This window comes from Lissotriton helveticus, chromosome 10, assembly GCF_964261635.1.
Source record: "Lissotriton helveticus chromosome 10, aLisHel1.1, whole genome shotgun sequence".
In the NCBI taxonomy this organism is placed as follows: domain Eukaryota; kingdom Metazoa; phylum Chordata; class Amphibia; order Caudata; family Salamandridae; genus Lissotriton; species Lissotriton helveticus.
This window is the reverse complement of record NC_136071.1, coordinates 61,849,751-61,865,827: the sequence shown is the minus strand read 5'-3', so window position 1 is coordinate 61,865,827 and position 16,077 is coordinate 61,849,751. Positions and strand designations below refer to the sequence as shown.

Sequence of the window (16,077 nt, the reverse complement as noted above, 5' to 3'; positions counted from 1 at the left end):
ACACCCCAGTCTTCATGTGCGTTCCAGAGGTTGGCACAGCCTCTCTTGTCAGGTCTAGAGATCAGCAAGGCAATCCTTCAGTCTTCTCTCCACTCCATTTGTTATCTGAGGCTCAGTGTGCCAAGGGTGCCACATGTATGCCCTTAAATGTCCCTGTAGGATGATGCAGTCACTAGCCAATGTGCTACCAGGGTCCCTCTCATCCTAATGACGATTCACAACTATGTGTGGTGGAGTGCACTATCTGGCAGAGTGCACTGTTCTGCTCATGTTCAAGATGTCTGAACCATTCATTGGATGTTAGGCGCGTGGCCACACCCAAAGACAAAATGGGTTGGCAACTGGATTCCTCTCTCTGTTCCCACCGCCAGCCAATCTATCTGAACAAAGAGGCAGCCCTATATGAGTGTGATCACCATTTTCTCACCAAAGGCAGCTTTCTCATTGAAGCTCGCCTTTGGGCCAACACTCTGTTTGGCTTCCGGCATGGGGGAGGTAACAAGCCTCTATTGTTCCTGGGCCTGGGTGTCATTCACAATACTCCCTAGGAGGGCAGAAGGCTGTGTGGTGGCCAGGCCACAGAATTAACTGAATAACAGAGCAGTAACTTTCTAAATATTGCCTTTACTTAAATGTGACATTAGGTTTGACTTGGGCATCGATTTGGGTTTAATACCATGATTAATTATTTACCTTGAAATACTAATTTTGGTAGTCCCCTTCAGAAGTTAGCAGGACTGAGATGTGAGTCTGTAACTCTGTATTAGCCAATGTGGTAAGCAAACTTTTCACAGTAAAAACTATTATTTGGAAGTATATATTAAAGTACATGTCCCACTTAATAATATACAGCTCCCTGACTCCGGGATCATGAGGCCTTCCTTTGGGGAGACTTATATATATGGTTACAGGAAGTGGAGCTTTGTCATTGGCTTAAATGGCAAAGTTGAAGAAGCAGTTTTGAAACTGCTCTTCCAGGCTGGGAGCCATTTGCATATTGTTGCGTGCAGGGTGGTACGTACAATCAGTGCTGCAGCTCTGGGTGTACATTCTAACTTACATACCTTGGATACTCTTAGTACCATACACTACGGATTTGTAAGTAATTTAGCTAATGCCAACTGGTGGTAGACACTTTGTTATGGGTAGGAACACTTTCACTGAAGACTAGTTAGCAGGCCTCAATGCACTCTCGGGAAAAACCAGAAGCTTCAGTCCATAATTCTGTGGATGATCATACATAAAGAGGCATTTACTTACTGAAATCTACTGGGTAAACCTCCCTAAAACACAATCCTAGAGGGTACTATGTTAAAATGTGGCCCACATATTACCCCTCTGAGTCTTGTCTATCCCCCTGAACTACAACTTCTTGGATAGGGCTGAAAGTTCAAGCAAACTGCTTTGGAATCACTTAATCACTGCCCCACTTCAGTTCTCTCTCAGTGATTCAAATGGAAATCACTGAAATAGTCAATGGTCTATGGATGCCTAAAACCAAATAGATTGCTGGTTTATTGGACTCTAGTTGGTATCAAGTTCGACCAATTGAGTTCAAGGCCCAGAAAGACATGGTAATACCAGTGATTTCATAATACTTTAACATGTGTCATTGTCTTAGGTTCCTCGCTCAGTCTGCAGTGAAAGTTGTTCTACAGGATACAGGAAGTCTACCATCACAGGACGCCCCAAGTGCTGTTTCTCCTGTATGCTCTGCCCTGATGGCAGCATTGCCAACCAAACAGGTAGGTTCATTTGGAAACAACTATATCTTGCATTGTTAATTATTTATAACTGGGCAGATGCCTATTTTGATTTGAAAAGAGGGATGATTTTAACTAATTTCTATTCAGCAACTAAGACAAAGAGAAGAACATGAATACCTCTGTTTGGGGATACATAAAAAATAATGAATCATACACTTATGACACATGCTGCCACTCACAATGGAGAATCCTAGCACTGGAGTTTTAAATCTGATAACCCAGATGAAAGGGAAATAGTGAAAGTGAGGGTGACTAGATAAGGGAGTAAAAGAGTACATCTGGGCCAGGAAAAGCCAGGGCTTTAAATGCTTTTTTAAAAAGGGCATCCAAATCCATGAACCGCAAAGGCATAGGAAGCTGTTCCATGTCTTGGATCCTTGTACCAAGAAGGATATGTCACCCCAGGTTTTAAGTCTGAATGAGTGGGGCTTTAGAAGATTCATATGAGAGGATCTCAAGGTTCCTTGTGTTGTATAGGGCATGAATCTTGCCATGAAGTATTTAGGAACAGCAGCTTTGACTGCTTTGAAGACAGGTTCCTTATGTGTGCCAGCAATTTAGAGTTTTTGGAGTAGTGGAAGCAGAACGTCTGGGAAGTCTCAGCACAGGTCTAGCTGCTGCATGTTGCACCATCTGAAGTTTGTGAAGTATATATATTGAGGATCCTGCATAAAAACTGTTACAATATTCGAGTCTAGAAGTAATAAGAGTAAAAGAAACTTTTTTTCTGTGAGCTAATTGGAGGAAGTCAAAAAGCTTTCTTAGGGATTTGATTAAGTTAAAAAATGTCCCAGGCATGGCAGGAGACTGAGGGCAGAAGAAGAATGAGGTTTAGAATGTCACTCCTAAGTTTCTTGGCACTTACAATGAGGCAAGGGGGCACTGAGTTCGTTCACCATACAATTGGGTAAAAACAGTTAGAATTGCCAAATGTCAGGATCTCCATTTTGCCTGTGTGGCATTTTAAGGAGCGTTATTGTATTCACCTGGCAACTTCAGGCAGATAGTTTTGGAAGTTATGTTATGTGCCAAAGGACCTTTTGTCCAATGACGGAATCATCTGTGTATCTTCTGCATATGATGTCGTAGTAATTCCAAAAAAAGCTATCAGGCAGATTAGCGGGCCATATATATATTCAATAACACAGGGCTAAGAGATAAACCCTGCAGAACTCCTCATGTCACTGGTCTTTCTATAGATTAGAAAAGTTCTAATGTGAATACTTGTGTCCTACCTGCTAGAAAGCATTTAATCCAGGCCAATGATTTTTGGTAAAGGCCACAGACCTTTATTCATCTAAGAAGTATGTAGTGTGAGATGGTATTGAACGCGGAAGAGAGAACCAAAGGGATCAGCATAGCCTTATTTCCAGCATCCGGGGTCAGTTTTAGAATGTCAGAAACTTGCAGCAGAGCATATTCTGTAGAATATGTTAAATGAAAACCAGATTGCTGGGAATGAACTTCATTAGAATTTTCCAGGCAGATTTTTGAAACACTTTGGTTAGTACTAGAACCAGTGAGAAGGGGTGAAAATTAGACAGTGTGTCAGGAGATTTTTTTGGAGGGGTTTCAGCACTGTCAAATTTTAATCTGAGGGCATGTCAGCTGTTGATAGTGAGGTAGTGAGAATGTTATTGATAAATGGGTTTACAATGTCAAAGACCTTGTGAAGAAAGTCAATTGGGCAGGGGTCGTTGGGAAAACCCAATGTACATACAAAACATCATCCGGTCAAGAAACTGTTAATGATACAACATGATCATAGTGCATGCTTACCATGCTATCCCTTTAAACCTTTCTGGGAGACTGGAAAAAAACCTGAGTGAGAAAAAGGACCTACAAAAGGTATGTTAGTAACAGACGAGCACACTCAAATAGTGCCATACATGTGAAACAAATTGGTGCATCATGTAGAGAAAGTTCATATATAGGTAGAAGAGCAACGATAAATACAAATGTGTATGCCAATATCATAAAACGTCCAGCACATTATTTAATTACATCACAACCAAAAAAAAATTACAAGGATCCCTGAATGTTCTGTTCTGCAGGAGAAAACACAAGCCTGTGATCAACCTCCTCAAAAGGGAGTTCCTGGACTTAAATATTTCAGGTCATGCAAAGACTTCTGTTCTTCATTTTTAAATTTTTACCATTCCTACCACATTCCGAACATTCTTACCTCACATCATTCCAAGTGGATAACAAGCATTGGCAAAGCCAATTCTGTCTGGTATGTGAGAACTAGTTGCATAGCTAAAAGTTAGTGACATGGTGTAGACTAGAGTGGCATACTGTCAGACGAGGTCTTCCTCAGGATCTGTCGAGTTGATATAAGGGCCCACCTCTCGATACCTTCAATTCTGATTGTAGTAAATACACAGAATATTGAAGTGATCAAGCGGGGGGAAAAGGGTGTTGGGAAGGGAACAGCAGGGAGGGAGATCTGAAAAGGAAAAGTTAATGCTGCAAGTCTTTTCTATACTTTCGAAAACTCTGCAACAACTTTAATAACTAAAATTGCTTCTTAAAATTAAAAAGGCTTTTGACTTTAAATTAAGCCTAAACTCCAAAGTCATCAAATGTAACAATATCTTGAATTGTGCATTGAAAACACACTAGCATCTCAGGGTTACCAAAGACTTAATGACTCTTTCCTTGTAAATAACCTCTTTACAGTGATAGCCACTAATGTCTCTTTGTCTTGTAAATATCTGCTTTACTTTGATAATCTCAAATGTCTCTTTACCTTATAAACATTCACTTTACATCAATAATCTTCAAACCCAAATACTGCACATGAATTGTATTTCTTTAAGCAAAATAAATCCTTTTGCTGTACTCTGCAAAATGAATTGCGCCAGTTACAAATAGCGACCAAAAACCATTCAAAGGAGAATTCTAGAAGATTGAGTCAAAACTCTCAGTGAATTATATCAAAGGAAACAAAGAATGCTTTAATTTACCCAAAGAAACATTCAAAAAGCACATTTGCAATGATTGCGCCAAATTTTAGCCTTTCAAATAACCCAAAATGGTCCTACCTGTAGAGTACGACCTACTCTACACAAAAGAAGGGCGTGGCTGCAGGAGACCCAAACCTCAGAGAAGTATCTTACTGGCTCTAACAAGTACTCCTCTGCAAACTTGCTTCAGGATTCACCTTCTCCAATGGACCCTCTGCTGGATGCCACTCGCTGACTGCAAAAAGAATCAAAAATGCTTCCCAAGCTCTGATTCCAACTCAGAGCATCAGGAGGAAGCTGCCACACCTTCAAAGTCCCAGGAATAGTGAGCAAAGGGGTTTGGGCGTGGTCGCGTACATGTACGTGACTACGCCCGGTGTTTTAAGCGACCGCATGCCATTTCTCACGCATCTCGCGGACGCGTTAAAGCCGCTTGCCAAATCCCACGCATCTCGCGTGAGGCTGCCAAACCTCACGCATCTCGCGGACGCGTTCAGGGTGCCAAATCTAACGCATTAGGCGGACAGGGGGGGATAAACTCCATATAATGTGCACAGTTCAATACAGAGAAAGTACATTTCACCACAGTACATCTTCTACATCATAGAGTTGCACAATTGAACCACCAACGCCCCCTAGAAGGAAAACAATGCACCTTTCCACACAGATGCTTATGACATGGTACATTACGTGGGGCGGGCCCTAGACCGCAGACCACCCTAGTCCTGACAGTACTCCCCCCTCCCGAGAGCGGTCTAGGGCCCGGCTTTGTAGGATGGAGGAGGTGGAAGCTGTGTAACAAACGAGGGGCATGTATGTTCTCAGCTGGTTCCCAAGAATCATTCTCAGATCCATAACCTTTCCAGGATACCAGATACCATAACTTTGTACCCCTGCGCTTAGAGTCTAGTATTTTTCGTACTTCATACTCCCAATTGCCATGAACTAAGATTGGTGCTGTTTTGGGTGTTATATTTTGTCTAGCTGGTTTCAGTAAAGATGTATGAAACACAGGATGAATTCGTAAGGTCTTGGGAAGTCGTAATTTATATGTTACTGGATTGACCTGACGGATCACCGGATATGGACCAATGAACTTCGGGTGAAACATGTTTTTATGTTTGAAATGTAAGTTCTTTGTGGACAACCACACTTTGTCTCCTGATTTATATATTGGTCCTGATCGATGATGTTTATCATATTGTCTCTTGTACTCTTCTTTACTTTGCAATAATCTTTTGTGAATTTTCTGGTGAATAGTCTGCATCAGTTGTACTGTGTCTTGTACTGCTGGTGCATTACTCTCTTCTTCAGGCAGCGTTAAAAGGATGGTCTTTGGTACATATCCATAAAGAGCTTCAAAAGGAGATGACCCAGTGGATGAGTGAGGTGATGAATTATAAGCTATTTCTGCTATCCACAACAATTCTAACCAAGATTGTTTGGAATCTGTTACATAGCATCTCAAATATTGTTTTAGTGATTGATTTAAACGCTCGGTTTGACCATCCGTTTGTGGATGATAACTGGTAGACATGTTTGAAGTGATCTGTAAACATTGACACCATTGCTGCCAAAATTTGGAGGAGAATTGTGAACCTCGATCTGATAACAACACTGACGGCAAACCATGTAATCGTACTACATTCTCCAGAAAAATCTGCGCTAATTGTCCTGCTGTAGGCAATCGTTTACAAGCAATGAAATGTGCATACTTAGTCAAACTGTCTACAACAACCAAAATAACTGAATGCTGATTGACTTGTGGGAGATTTGTAATAAAGTCTAAAGAAATATGTTCCCACGGTTTGGTTGGTGTAGGTAAAACTTGCAATAGTCCTTTCGGTTTACTGTGATCCGTTTTAAACCTTGCACAAGTCTCACAATTCTGAGCCATTTGAGTTACATCCTTTTGAAGAGTTGGCCACCAGAATATTTTTTGTATCTTTTCTATAGTCTTTTTAGGACCAGGATGTCCTGCCATCGGATGAGAGTGTAACCAATTGAATACAGTTTTTTGTAGTTCTTTGGTAGGGAGATAAACTTGTTTTCCATGGAATGGTATTCCTTCTTTGATTGTTTGATTCTCCCCTTTCTTTTCCCATTTTTTCCATTGAGAAAGAGGAAAGTTTTCGTAGATATTTTCTAGGAATTGGTCAGCAGACAACAAACAAAGTACTTTATCTGGATCTATAATCGCCTGCGGAGCTCCTTCAAATCTTTGCAAAGAGGAGTCTTTTCTGGAAAGAGCATCTGCTTTCTTATTATCTTGTCCTGGACGATAAGTTACAATAAAATCATATTCTGCAAAAAACATCATCCATCTTAACTGCCTTGGTGTTAACATTCTGGCTGAACTCATAAATTGCAGATTTCTGTGATCGGTATATACTGTTACTGTGAATTTTGCTCCCATTATATAGTGTCTCCATTCTTTGAATGCTTCTAAAATAGCAAGCAATTCTTTTTCTGCGATAACATAGTTTTGATCTGCTGAGTTCAATTTCCGGGACATGTATGCAACTGGGTGCATTTGACCAGTTTTGGGATGTCTTTGAGAAAGAATGGCTGCTATAGCTACATCTGAGGCATCGGCTTCAATAATGAAAGGTTCATTTACATCTGGATGCATCAGAATTGGAGCTGCTGTAAATGCCTTCTTTAACTTCTGGAATGCATCATTAGCTTCTGGAGTCCATTCAAATTTCACCTTTTTTCTTAGTAATCGAGTGATAGGAGCTACCACTGCTGAAAAGTGATCAATAAAACGGCGATAGAAATTCGCAAATCACAAAAAGCATTGTACATCTCGAACAGACTTTGGAATGGGCCATTCAGCTACTGCTTGAATCTTTCTATCAGTCATTTTCATGCCAGTTGGTGTGAGGAGCACTCCCAAGAACTCTACTTCAAATACATGAAAGTCACATTTAGTTAATTTACAATACAGGTTATGTGCTTGCAGGGTTTTCAAATCTTTATTAACATGACCTTCATGTTTTTCCACTGAATCCGAATAGATTAAAATATCGTCTATATAAACAATTACAAACCAGTCCAAAAATTCTCTTAGCACATCATTGAGGAAAAACTGAAAGGCCGCTGGAGCGTTGCAAAGGCCAAATCTCATTACCAGATATTCAAATAAGCCATAACGAGTTTTAAAAGCGGTCTTCCACTCATCTCCTTGTCTTATTCGTACCAAATGATAGGCCCCTCTAAGATCAAGTTTAGTGTAAATCACTGCGGTCTTAACTTGATCTAAAAGGACCGGAATCAAGGGCAAGGGATATTTGTTCTTAATCGTTATCTTGTTCAATGCTCTATAGTCAATGCAAGTTCTTAATTCCCCATTGGCTTTTGGGATAAAAAACAAAGGGGAGGCGGCTGGAGATTTAGAGGAGCGGATAAAACCATTTTCCAAATATTGATCTAAATATTCTCTCAGATGCTGATTTTCCTTTTCTGATAAAGCATAAATTCTACAATTTGGTACACTAGACCCTGGTATGAGATCAATCTGGCAGTCATAACTACGATGTGGTGGGAGTTTTGCAGCCTTTTCTTCACTAAATACCTCTTGATATTCTTTGTAGACTTTGGGTAATATTGTCTCCTTTTCTTCCGCAGTTGCTATTTGACTCACAGTTGGTTCCAAAAATTTTAAACAAGATGACTGACAAAAATCAGAAAGAAATACAAGTTCTCTTTTTTGCCAATCGATCAACGGATTATGTAAACAAAGCCAGGGCATTCCTAAAATAAATCCATATTGGGGAGCTTGTATTACATCAAATTGTACTTCTTCTCTATGTCTTTGTTTCTTTGAATCTTCACAAACCATTATGACTCGGGAAGTTTGCATTGTGACTGGCCCTCCAGACAAAATTTTCCCATCCACTACTTGCACTATTTCTGGGGTGTCTTTTTTTAATTTCAAATGTTTTTATTGAGTTTTTAAGAACACAGTGAATGGACAACACAATGCAGTATACGTACATCAGGCATATATGGCGATCGTGACAGACAGACATGTCTTCTCTACGAGTCAGCAAATGAGCATATAAATCAGGCCCAAGCGGAGGTGCAGTGCCCATAGCCCGAGAAAGTAGGCTTTCAAGAGTAAAGAACAAACAGAACAATGAGAAATACCCCACCTCCCTCCCAAATCCCGCTTCCCCCTCCCTCCCTCCTCCCCGACCAGTATGCCTGTAGTCTAAAGCTGCTGTAGTGGCACTTACAGAAGTGCGTGCCTCAAGACGTGCAAGATCACGTTGGGTCTCGAGATGGGGTGTCTTTTTTTTCACAGATGATACTTAGTCGTTGAGCAGTTTCCAGATCGACAAAATTTCCAGTGGTTCCAGAACCAATTAAAACTTCCATTTGCCAGATTTTTAAAGTTATTTGGATTTGAACTGCTAATCTAAAATGAGCTTTGTAGTTCGTTACACAAGAGTTTATGGAAGGGTAAGCGAAGGTACCCAAGAGATCCCCTTCTAAACATCTTGGGCAAGTTAGTTTTCCGACGTTTGATCAGTTCTTTCAATGACTGCTACTTTAGTGCTATTGGGACATTTATTCTTGGGTTTCATCATGCAATCTTTCACAAAATGTCCTTTTCGACCACAGTAAAGACACTGACCATTTTTTCGTCTGTTATCTTTTTCTTCCTTTGATAAGGGTTGCCGAAGGGTTCCAATTTCCATTGGTTCTGAACTTGATTCGGTATGGGCAAATGGGGTTCGAGATCTTGGTTCATTCTTCCAACTCGGTTTTTCACTTCAATTTTGATCTGATCTTCTTTCAGAGAGTCGATGATCAAGACGTAGGGTTAGATTTATAAAATCTGAACAAACTGTTGGTTGTGGGTCAATTTGGGCCAGGACATCCTTTAACTCATCTTTCAGACCTTGGTAAAAGAGAGCAGCCCTTTTTTCTTCTGGCCAAGAGGTTTCGGCAACCAGTCTATTAAAATGAGACAAATATGTAATGAGGTCTCTGCTTCCTTGTCTTAACTGTAATAGTTCTCGATCAGCAGATAGAGTGACAGTTCGCCTATCAAACACCTTTTCAAATTCCTCAACAAAGCGCCTCCAATTATATAATAAAGCACTATCTTGACTAACTAATGGAACCGCCCAATTAGCAGCATCTCCAGATAGATAGGAAATTAGAAACGCAATCCTAGATTGAGGGGTAGGAAAGGCGGCTGGTCTACATGAATAATGTAACTCAATTTGTGTTAGAAATGTTTGCACCTTCGAAGGATCCCCCAAGAACCGTTCAGGAGAAGCTAAAGGAATTTGCGGTGGAACAGTGACTGAAATGTTAGTAGCAGCTCTTGAACCAGTCTCCTGAACCTCATCAGGAAGTGGAGTACTCTGAAGTTGTATATTTTCCACCTTTTCGGCCAATAACGTGGTTGCATTCATGGTTTCATTGAAATCAGCCTGCATCTTTACAATAACTGCCATCAAATCATCGATGGTGGCCATTATGTCAACTCCGACAGATCGGGAGGAAAAGAATTCGTGGGCTCACTATTCTGTCAGACGAGGTCTTCCTCAGGATCTGTCGAGTTGATATAAGGGCCCACCTCTCGATACCTCCAATTCTGATTGTAGTAAATACACAGAATATTGAAGTGATCAAGCGGGGGGAAAAGGGTGTTGGGAAGGGAACAGCAGGGAGGGAGATCTGAAAAGGAAAAGTTAATGCTGCAAGTCTTTTCTATACTTTCGAAAACTCTGCAACAACTTTAATAACTAAAATTGCTTCTTAAAATTAAAAAGGCTTTTGACCTTAAATTAAGCCTAAACTCCAAAGTCATCAAATGTAACAATATCTTGAATTGTGCATTGAAAACACACTAGCATCTCAGGGTTACCAAAGACTTAATGACTCTTTCCTTGTAAATAACCTCTTTACAGTGATAGCCACTAATGTCTCTTTGTCTTGTAAATATCTGCTTTACTTTGATAATCTCAAATGTCTCTTTACCTTATAAACATTCACTTTACATCAATAATCTTCAAACCCAAATACTGCACATGAATTGTATTTCTTTAAGCAAAATAAAACCTTTTTCTGTACTCTGCAAAATGAAATGCGCCAGTTACAAATAGCGACCAAAAACCATTCAAAGAAGAATTCTAGAAGATTGAGTCAAAACTCTCAGTGAATTATATCAAAGGAAACAAAGAATGTTTTAATTTACCCAAAGAAACATTCAAAAAGCACATTTGCAATGATTGCGCCAAATTTTAGCCTTTCAAATAACCCAAAATGGTCCTACCTGTAGAGTACGACCTACTCTACACAAAAGAAGGGCGTGGCTGCAGGAGACCCAAACCTCAGAGAAGTATCTTACTGGCTCTAACAAGTTCTCCTCTGCAAACTTGCTTCAGGATTCACCTTCTCCAGTGGACCCTCTGCTGGATGCCACTCGCTGACTGCAAAAAGAATCAAAAATGCTTCCCAAGCTCTGATTCCAACTCAGAGCATCAGGAGGAAGCTGCCACACCTTCAAAGTCCCAGGAATAGTGAGCAAAGGGGTTTGGGCGTGGTCGCGTACATGTACGTGACTACGCCCGGTGTTTTAAGCGACCGCATGCCATTTCTCACGCATCTCGCGGACGCGTTAAAGCCGCTTGCCAAATCCCACGCATCTCGCGTGAGGCTGCTAAACCTAACGCATCTCGCGGACGCGTTCAGGGTGCCAAATCTAACGCATTAGGCGGACAGGGGGGGATAAACTCCATATAATGTGCACAGTTCAATACAGAGAAAGTACATTTCACCACAGTACATCTTCTACATCATAGAGTTGCACAATTGAACCACCAACGCCCCCTAGAAGGAAAACAATGCACCTTTCCACACAGATGCTTTTGACATGGTACATTACGTGGGGCGGGCCCTAGACCGCAGACCACCCTAGTCCTGACACATACAATGGAGGGGAGTGGCAAAGAGTACCCCTCAAAATCTTCTACTGCACTGCTTCACATATATTGGATTCTAGCCAATGTGATTGTTGAGAAATATTATCTCACCCCCCAATCCTTTTGACTAAGCTACACCCCTGATTGCAGTGCCTAATTAAACAGTGCTGTAGGTGGAGTTGTCAAATTACCTCTGGGCAGGATGGGGACTAGACTAGAGTATTGGGAGCTCCCCACTGTAAAAAGAAAAATCAGTAATCACCTAGAGGGATGGGTTGATGAGCTGCACACATGCAAGTAGGAAGGGTTTAAAGTGTGTGACTAAGTATGGTATTTTGTACTGGAAGGGTAAACTTTCAGTGCAAAACCTTCTGTAAACTCAGGCCTGCACCCTAGCACTATGGGGCCAAGGTGTGTGTCTGGCGCACAGCAGCTGGGACCGGCGTTAAGGAGAGTGGAGGAGAGAGACATATCTTTGCAGATATGGTACTGGTACTCTCCTTCTCCCATTTTTGGTTGCTGTGTTGCGTATCTTGGAAATCTGGGCCAAAGAGGTAGAGGGTCTGGCATAAGATGGCATGATTTTGGATAGATATCGGCCAATGGCAATGGCTACATCGTAAAATATAAAATCTGAGTCATGGGGGCTCGCCCTTAAAAAAACAATCAGCAAACACCGTAGAGGGTGTCAAAAACAATGGCAGAGAGTGTATTGGTGTTGTTTAAATGTGCCATATAATCTACATATTGAGGCTTTTCTGACATCACAGACCTAATCAGAGCATCCATCTCAAATTGTATTGGTGAACTTCTACTAAATGAAGCAACATTGCCAATGAGAGACCCTATAAGTCCCTAGTATATAACAGGTCAAGGGGATGCAAACTACCTAAAGGTCTCTAGTATATAATAGGGCAGTGAGGTTTAGAGGCTGAGTAGATTTCCTTCACTGGAGTGTTGCTTGTTATCATTTTTAAAGGCAGCCCTACTTTTCAGACTGTCTTTAAATGTATACTACATGCAAATTTGACTTTGAAATTAAAGGTACTTCTAAAGTGGTATTCTACTTTATTTTTATATATGTCACCCCTAAGGTCTCCCCTATGTGCCACAGGAGTGGGGGTGCTAGGTATCTATAAGCAGGGATATTTTTAAATATGTTTTATATGCCCTGGCGATGGAAAAACGGCCAATTGTGTTTTTCCCCACTTTAGATACTTAGAGGCATATTTACAAGCCCCTATTGCCACACAAAGTCGTTAGTGACGTGGTGTTGGTGATCAGGGCTTCATCTTATATACAAGGCCATGTTAAGCCACTTAACGTGGCGTAACACTACCTTGTAAATAAGGCACCCTTTCATGCTGTACTTAGCTTGAGTTGAGGGGAGGGCAATGGGTGTTCCGGTGGGCGTTCCACCGCAACACCCATTGATTTTGAAGCTGCTCCCTATTTACAAGGGTGGCTTAAATAGGAGGCAGTGCCAAAATTAAGACCAGGGAAAGCCAGTTTGTAACAGAAAAAACAAGAAGAAATGCTGTATTTTGCCTCATTTTTGCTGTTTCCATGTGTGCTGCCTTGTGCAGCACACAAAGAGACAGCAAATTGCTTTTAATTGTTTATATGCAGGAAGGTGTTCCTTTCTGTACATAAACAATCAAAAAAATACGTTTTATAACTCCTAGGTGTGCATTTAGCAGCACAAATAGAATGTTTCAAAACGCCATGGATTATTGTTCATGTGCAGGAATGTGCAGGAAGGGAGATCTTCCTGCACAATAACAATCATTTCCCCAAAAGTAGACACCCTTGCAATATGAGGCAAGGGTGCCTGTATTGGGGCTAGACAGCTGAACTCAGCCCTAAGGAAAACGCAGGCGTGCATCGCATTCCTGTGACTGGAGAAGCATGGCGTTAGCAATGTTTGCTTAGCAACACGCTTATCCATTCTGTTTTATAAATGCCTCATAGCTCCATAGGCTAACATTGGAATATTTTATTTAAGTATAATATTACTAGGAAGGGGCTATACATATAGATAAATGAGAACTTGACACAGTTAAATTTATCATAACTAATACTGACAATAAGTTATAAAACTTACTTTTCTGTGAGCTAAAATCAAGTCTTCTAGCAGCCCCTTACGAATGGTCAGCCTTAACAGAATTAGCCAAGATTTTTTGCTAAGGAGATAAGTGGCCTGCATAGAGCAGATGATTTCTGATGGGGGAGCTCTGCAGCTGCAGAACACAGGTCAAAAAGGGAGCTGGGTAAATCAAACTGGGCTTCAAAGAGAGCAGGAATGTAAGGAATGCTGCCAGGTCTGCCCCCTCTTCCTGCACCCCCATTCAGATGGCAGGTCCAGGAATGGAATTTACAGAAGGTCTGGGGGGAGTGGAAATGGAAACGAGCAAGACCAGTAGATTGGTTTAGCCAGGTCTTACTCTCCTAGAGAGGAATTCTCCATCTTGATTTTTAAAGTGCACTGCTTTGTGGGGCAAGACTACGCCAAACTTTGGAGGATGCTGTCATGCTTTTGGGTGGCAAAAGGTACCTCATTCGACCGGGGTGCCCCCTGCTTGACTCCTGAGATCATTGAATAAATATGCAAGAGCTGCATAGCAATTCCATTTGGCTGCCTGAAATTACAAGAAGAAGGACTGCCCTGCTGAACGCTGGTTTGCATCCCCAAAGGGTTGCAATCAGAATTGCAATCTGAAGGACTACTCCTGTTGCATACTTGGTACTACAGCCCTGAGGAATTGCTTCTAAAAGGATTAAAGACTGGACTTCCTGAAAGCAACAGGTTAACAAAGCCTCCTTGTGCCATCTCTCTCAAGAAGTCCCCAGCCTGGAGTGCGTTCAGTAAATGTTTAAGGATTTGGCCAGTTGGATAGTGAGAATTATAGTTCCAAACTTCCAAACGCAATCTCAGAGCTTCTAGTCATTTGGATTTGTGTTTACAACAGTTTAAACCCTCAAGAGGTACTTCAGGAAGACATTCCAGAAATTTACTGTGACTTTTGGAAAAAGCTCCATAAGTTGACAGGCATAACATCAAGAGTCAAGCCAGCTAACTTCAACAGCGACCGGTCCAGGATTTCAGGTTTGTCCCACTGAAACCTCTGGAGCTCCAGTCTTCCAGGATTTGACCTGGGTCTTACAAAGAAACTACCCTGCTCAAGGGTACTGCATTACGTTGAGAGAAAATCCTCCAGAAACGTTTCTAAGTCCGAAAGTACAATTTTGACCTGGGCCTCCTGCTTAGTGTACCCGGCCAAGGCTCAATTGCAGTCAGCCTCAAACTTTGACTTTGTGCCGGTCAAGTATGACCAGATGTCCAAAGTTGGCACTATATGATTTTAAGCACTAGAAAGTGGGTCATCTTTAAAAATGTGTATCTCTGGTTCTCTATATTGGTTCTTTGTCATGTTGGTGTCATTTTAAAGATAAAAACATTTCCTACTTGTATAAATTGATGTAGTATTGTTATTGGGTGCAGTGTCTTAGGGGCAGATGTATCAACATCCGTTTGCGATTCTCAAATAGCGATTTTTTTGTGAATCGCTATATGAGAATTGCAAAATGGGATAAATTTACAAATTCGCAATTCTTTTGCGAATTCTTAATATTCCTTAGTTGCGATTAGCAAATTGCGAAATTGCAATTAAGGAATACCTTCCCATTCGTTTCAATGGGCCAGGAGGCCCATAGGAATGATTGTCGAATTTTTTGTCGCAAACGCTGCTTTTTTGTAAATCGCAGCGTTTGCGACTAAAAAACGGTTGATACATATGCCCCTAACTTATTTAATGTATTGGTGTTTTTAATGCTTTACATACCTGTCAGCTGAGTTAAGCCTGCCTGCTTGAAGCCAGCTACCAAGGGTTAAACCTAGGGCTAGTGTCTTGAGAGCTTGTCTGGACATGATATGGCACTGGCGGCCTTATTGCTAATGATAGGTGCATACTCACCCCTACTAATAATCCAACTTCCAACACTGACATTTCACCAATCCCAAGTAATATTATGGAAAGATCTCGAATTGCAAGGGCATTTGGAAAACAATCACATTCTCCAAGATCGAAAGCTGGGTTACAGAATGAGGAAAAGAACTGAACCAACTCTGAGGCATTTCAGAGCAGAATGTCATACCAAATGGCTAAACTCAAGCAAGCCACTTCACACTCCTTGATGTCTGAGTGACTTTAGTGCACTTTATGTTTTTCAAAATGAAAAACACGCTGGTAGGAGTAGGCGATACAATCTTAAAAAGGACCAATTCATTCTTGACATCATAAAACCTGACGAATGGGTTAGGAATGGGTTAGGTCTCCAGTATTTTACACTTGTAAGGTGCATCAGGACTCCTCAATTCTGCTCCTATTCCACATTGAC

At 41.2% G+C, this 16,077-nt stretch overlaps 1 protein-coding gene across 1 annotated transcript in view; it reads left to right on the top strand.

Moving 5' to 3' along the window:
- LOC144785041 (extracellular calcium-sensing receptor-like) overlaps positions 1 to 16,077 on the top strand; it is a 105,359-nt gene that overhangs the window by 77,493 nt on the left and 11,789 nt on the right. Inside the window, exon 4 of the mRNA XM_078664161.1 lies at positions 1,622 to 1,745. Coding sequence (XP_078520287.1) covers positions 1,622 to 1,745 — 124 coding nt within the window. The remainder of the gene's footprint in view (positions 1 to 1,621; positions 1,746 to 16,077) is intronic.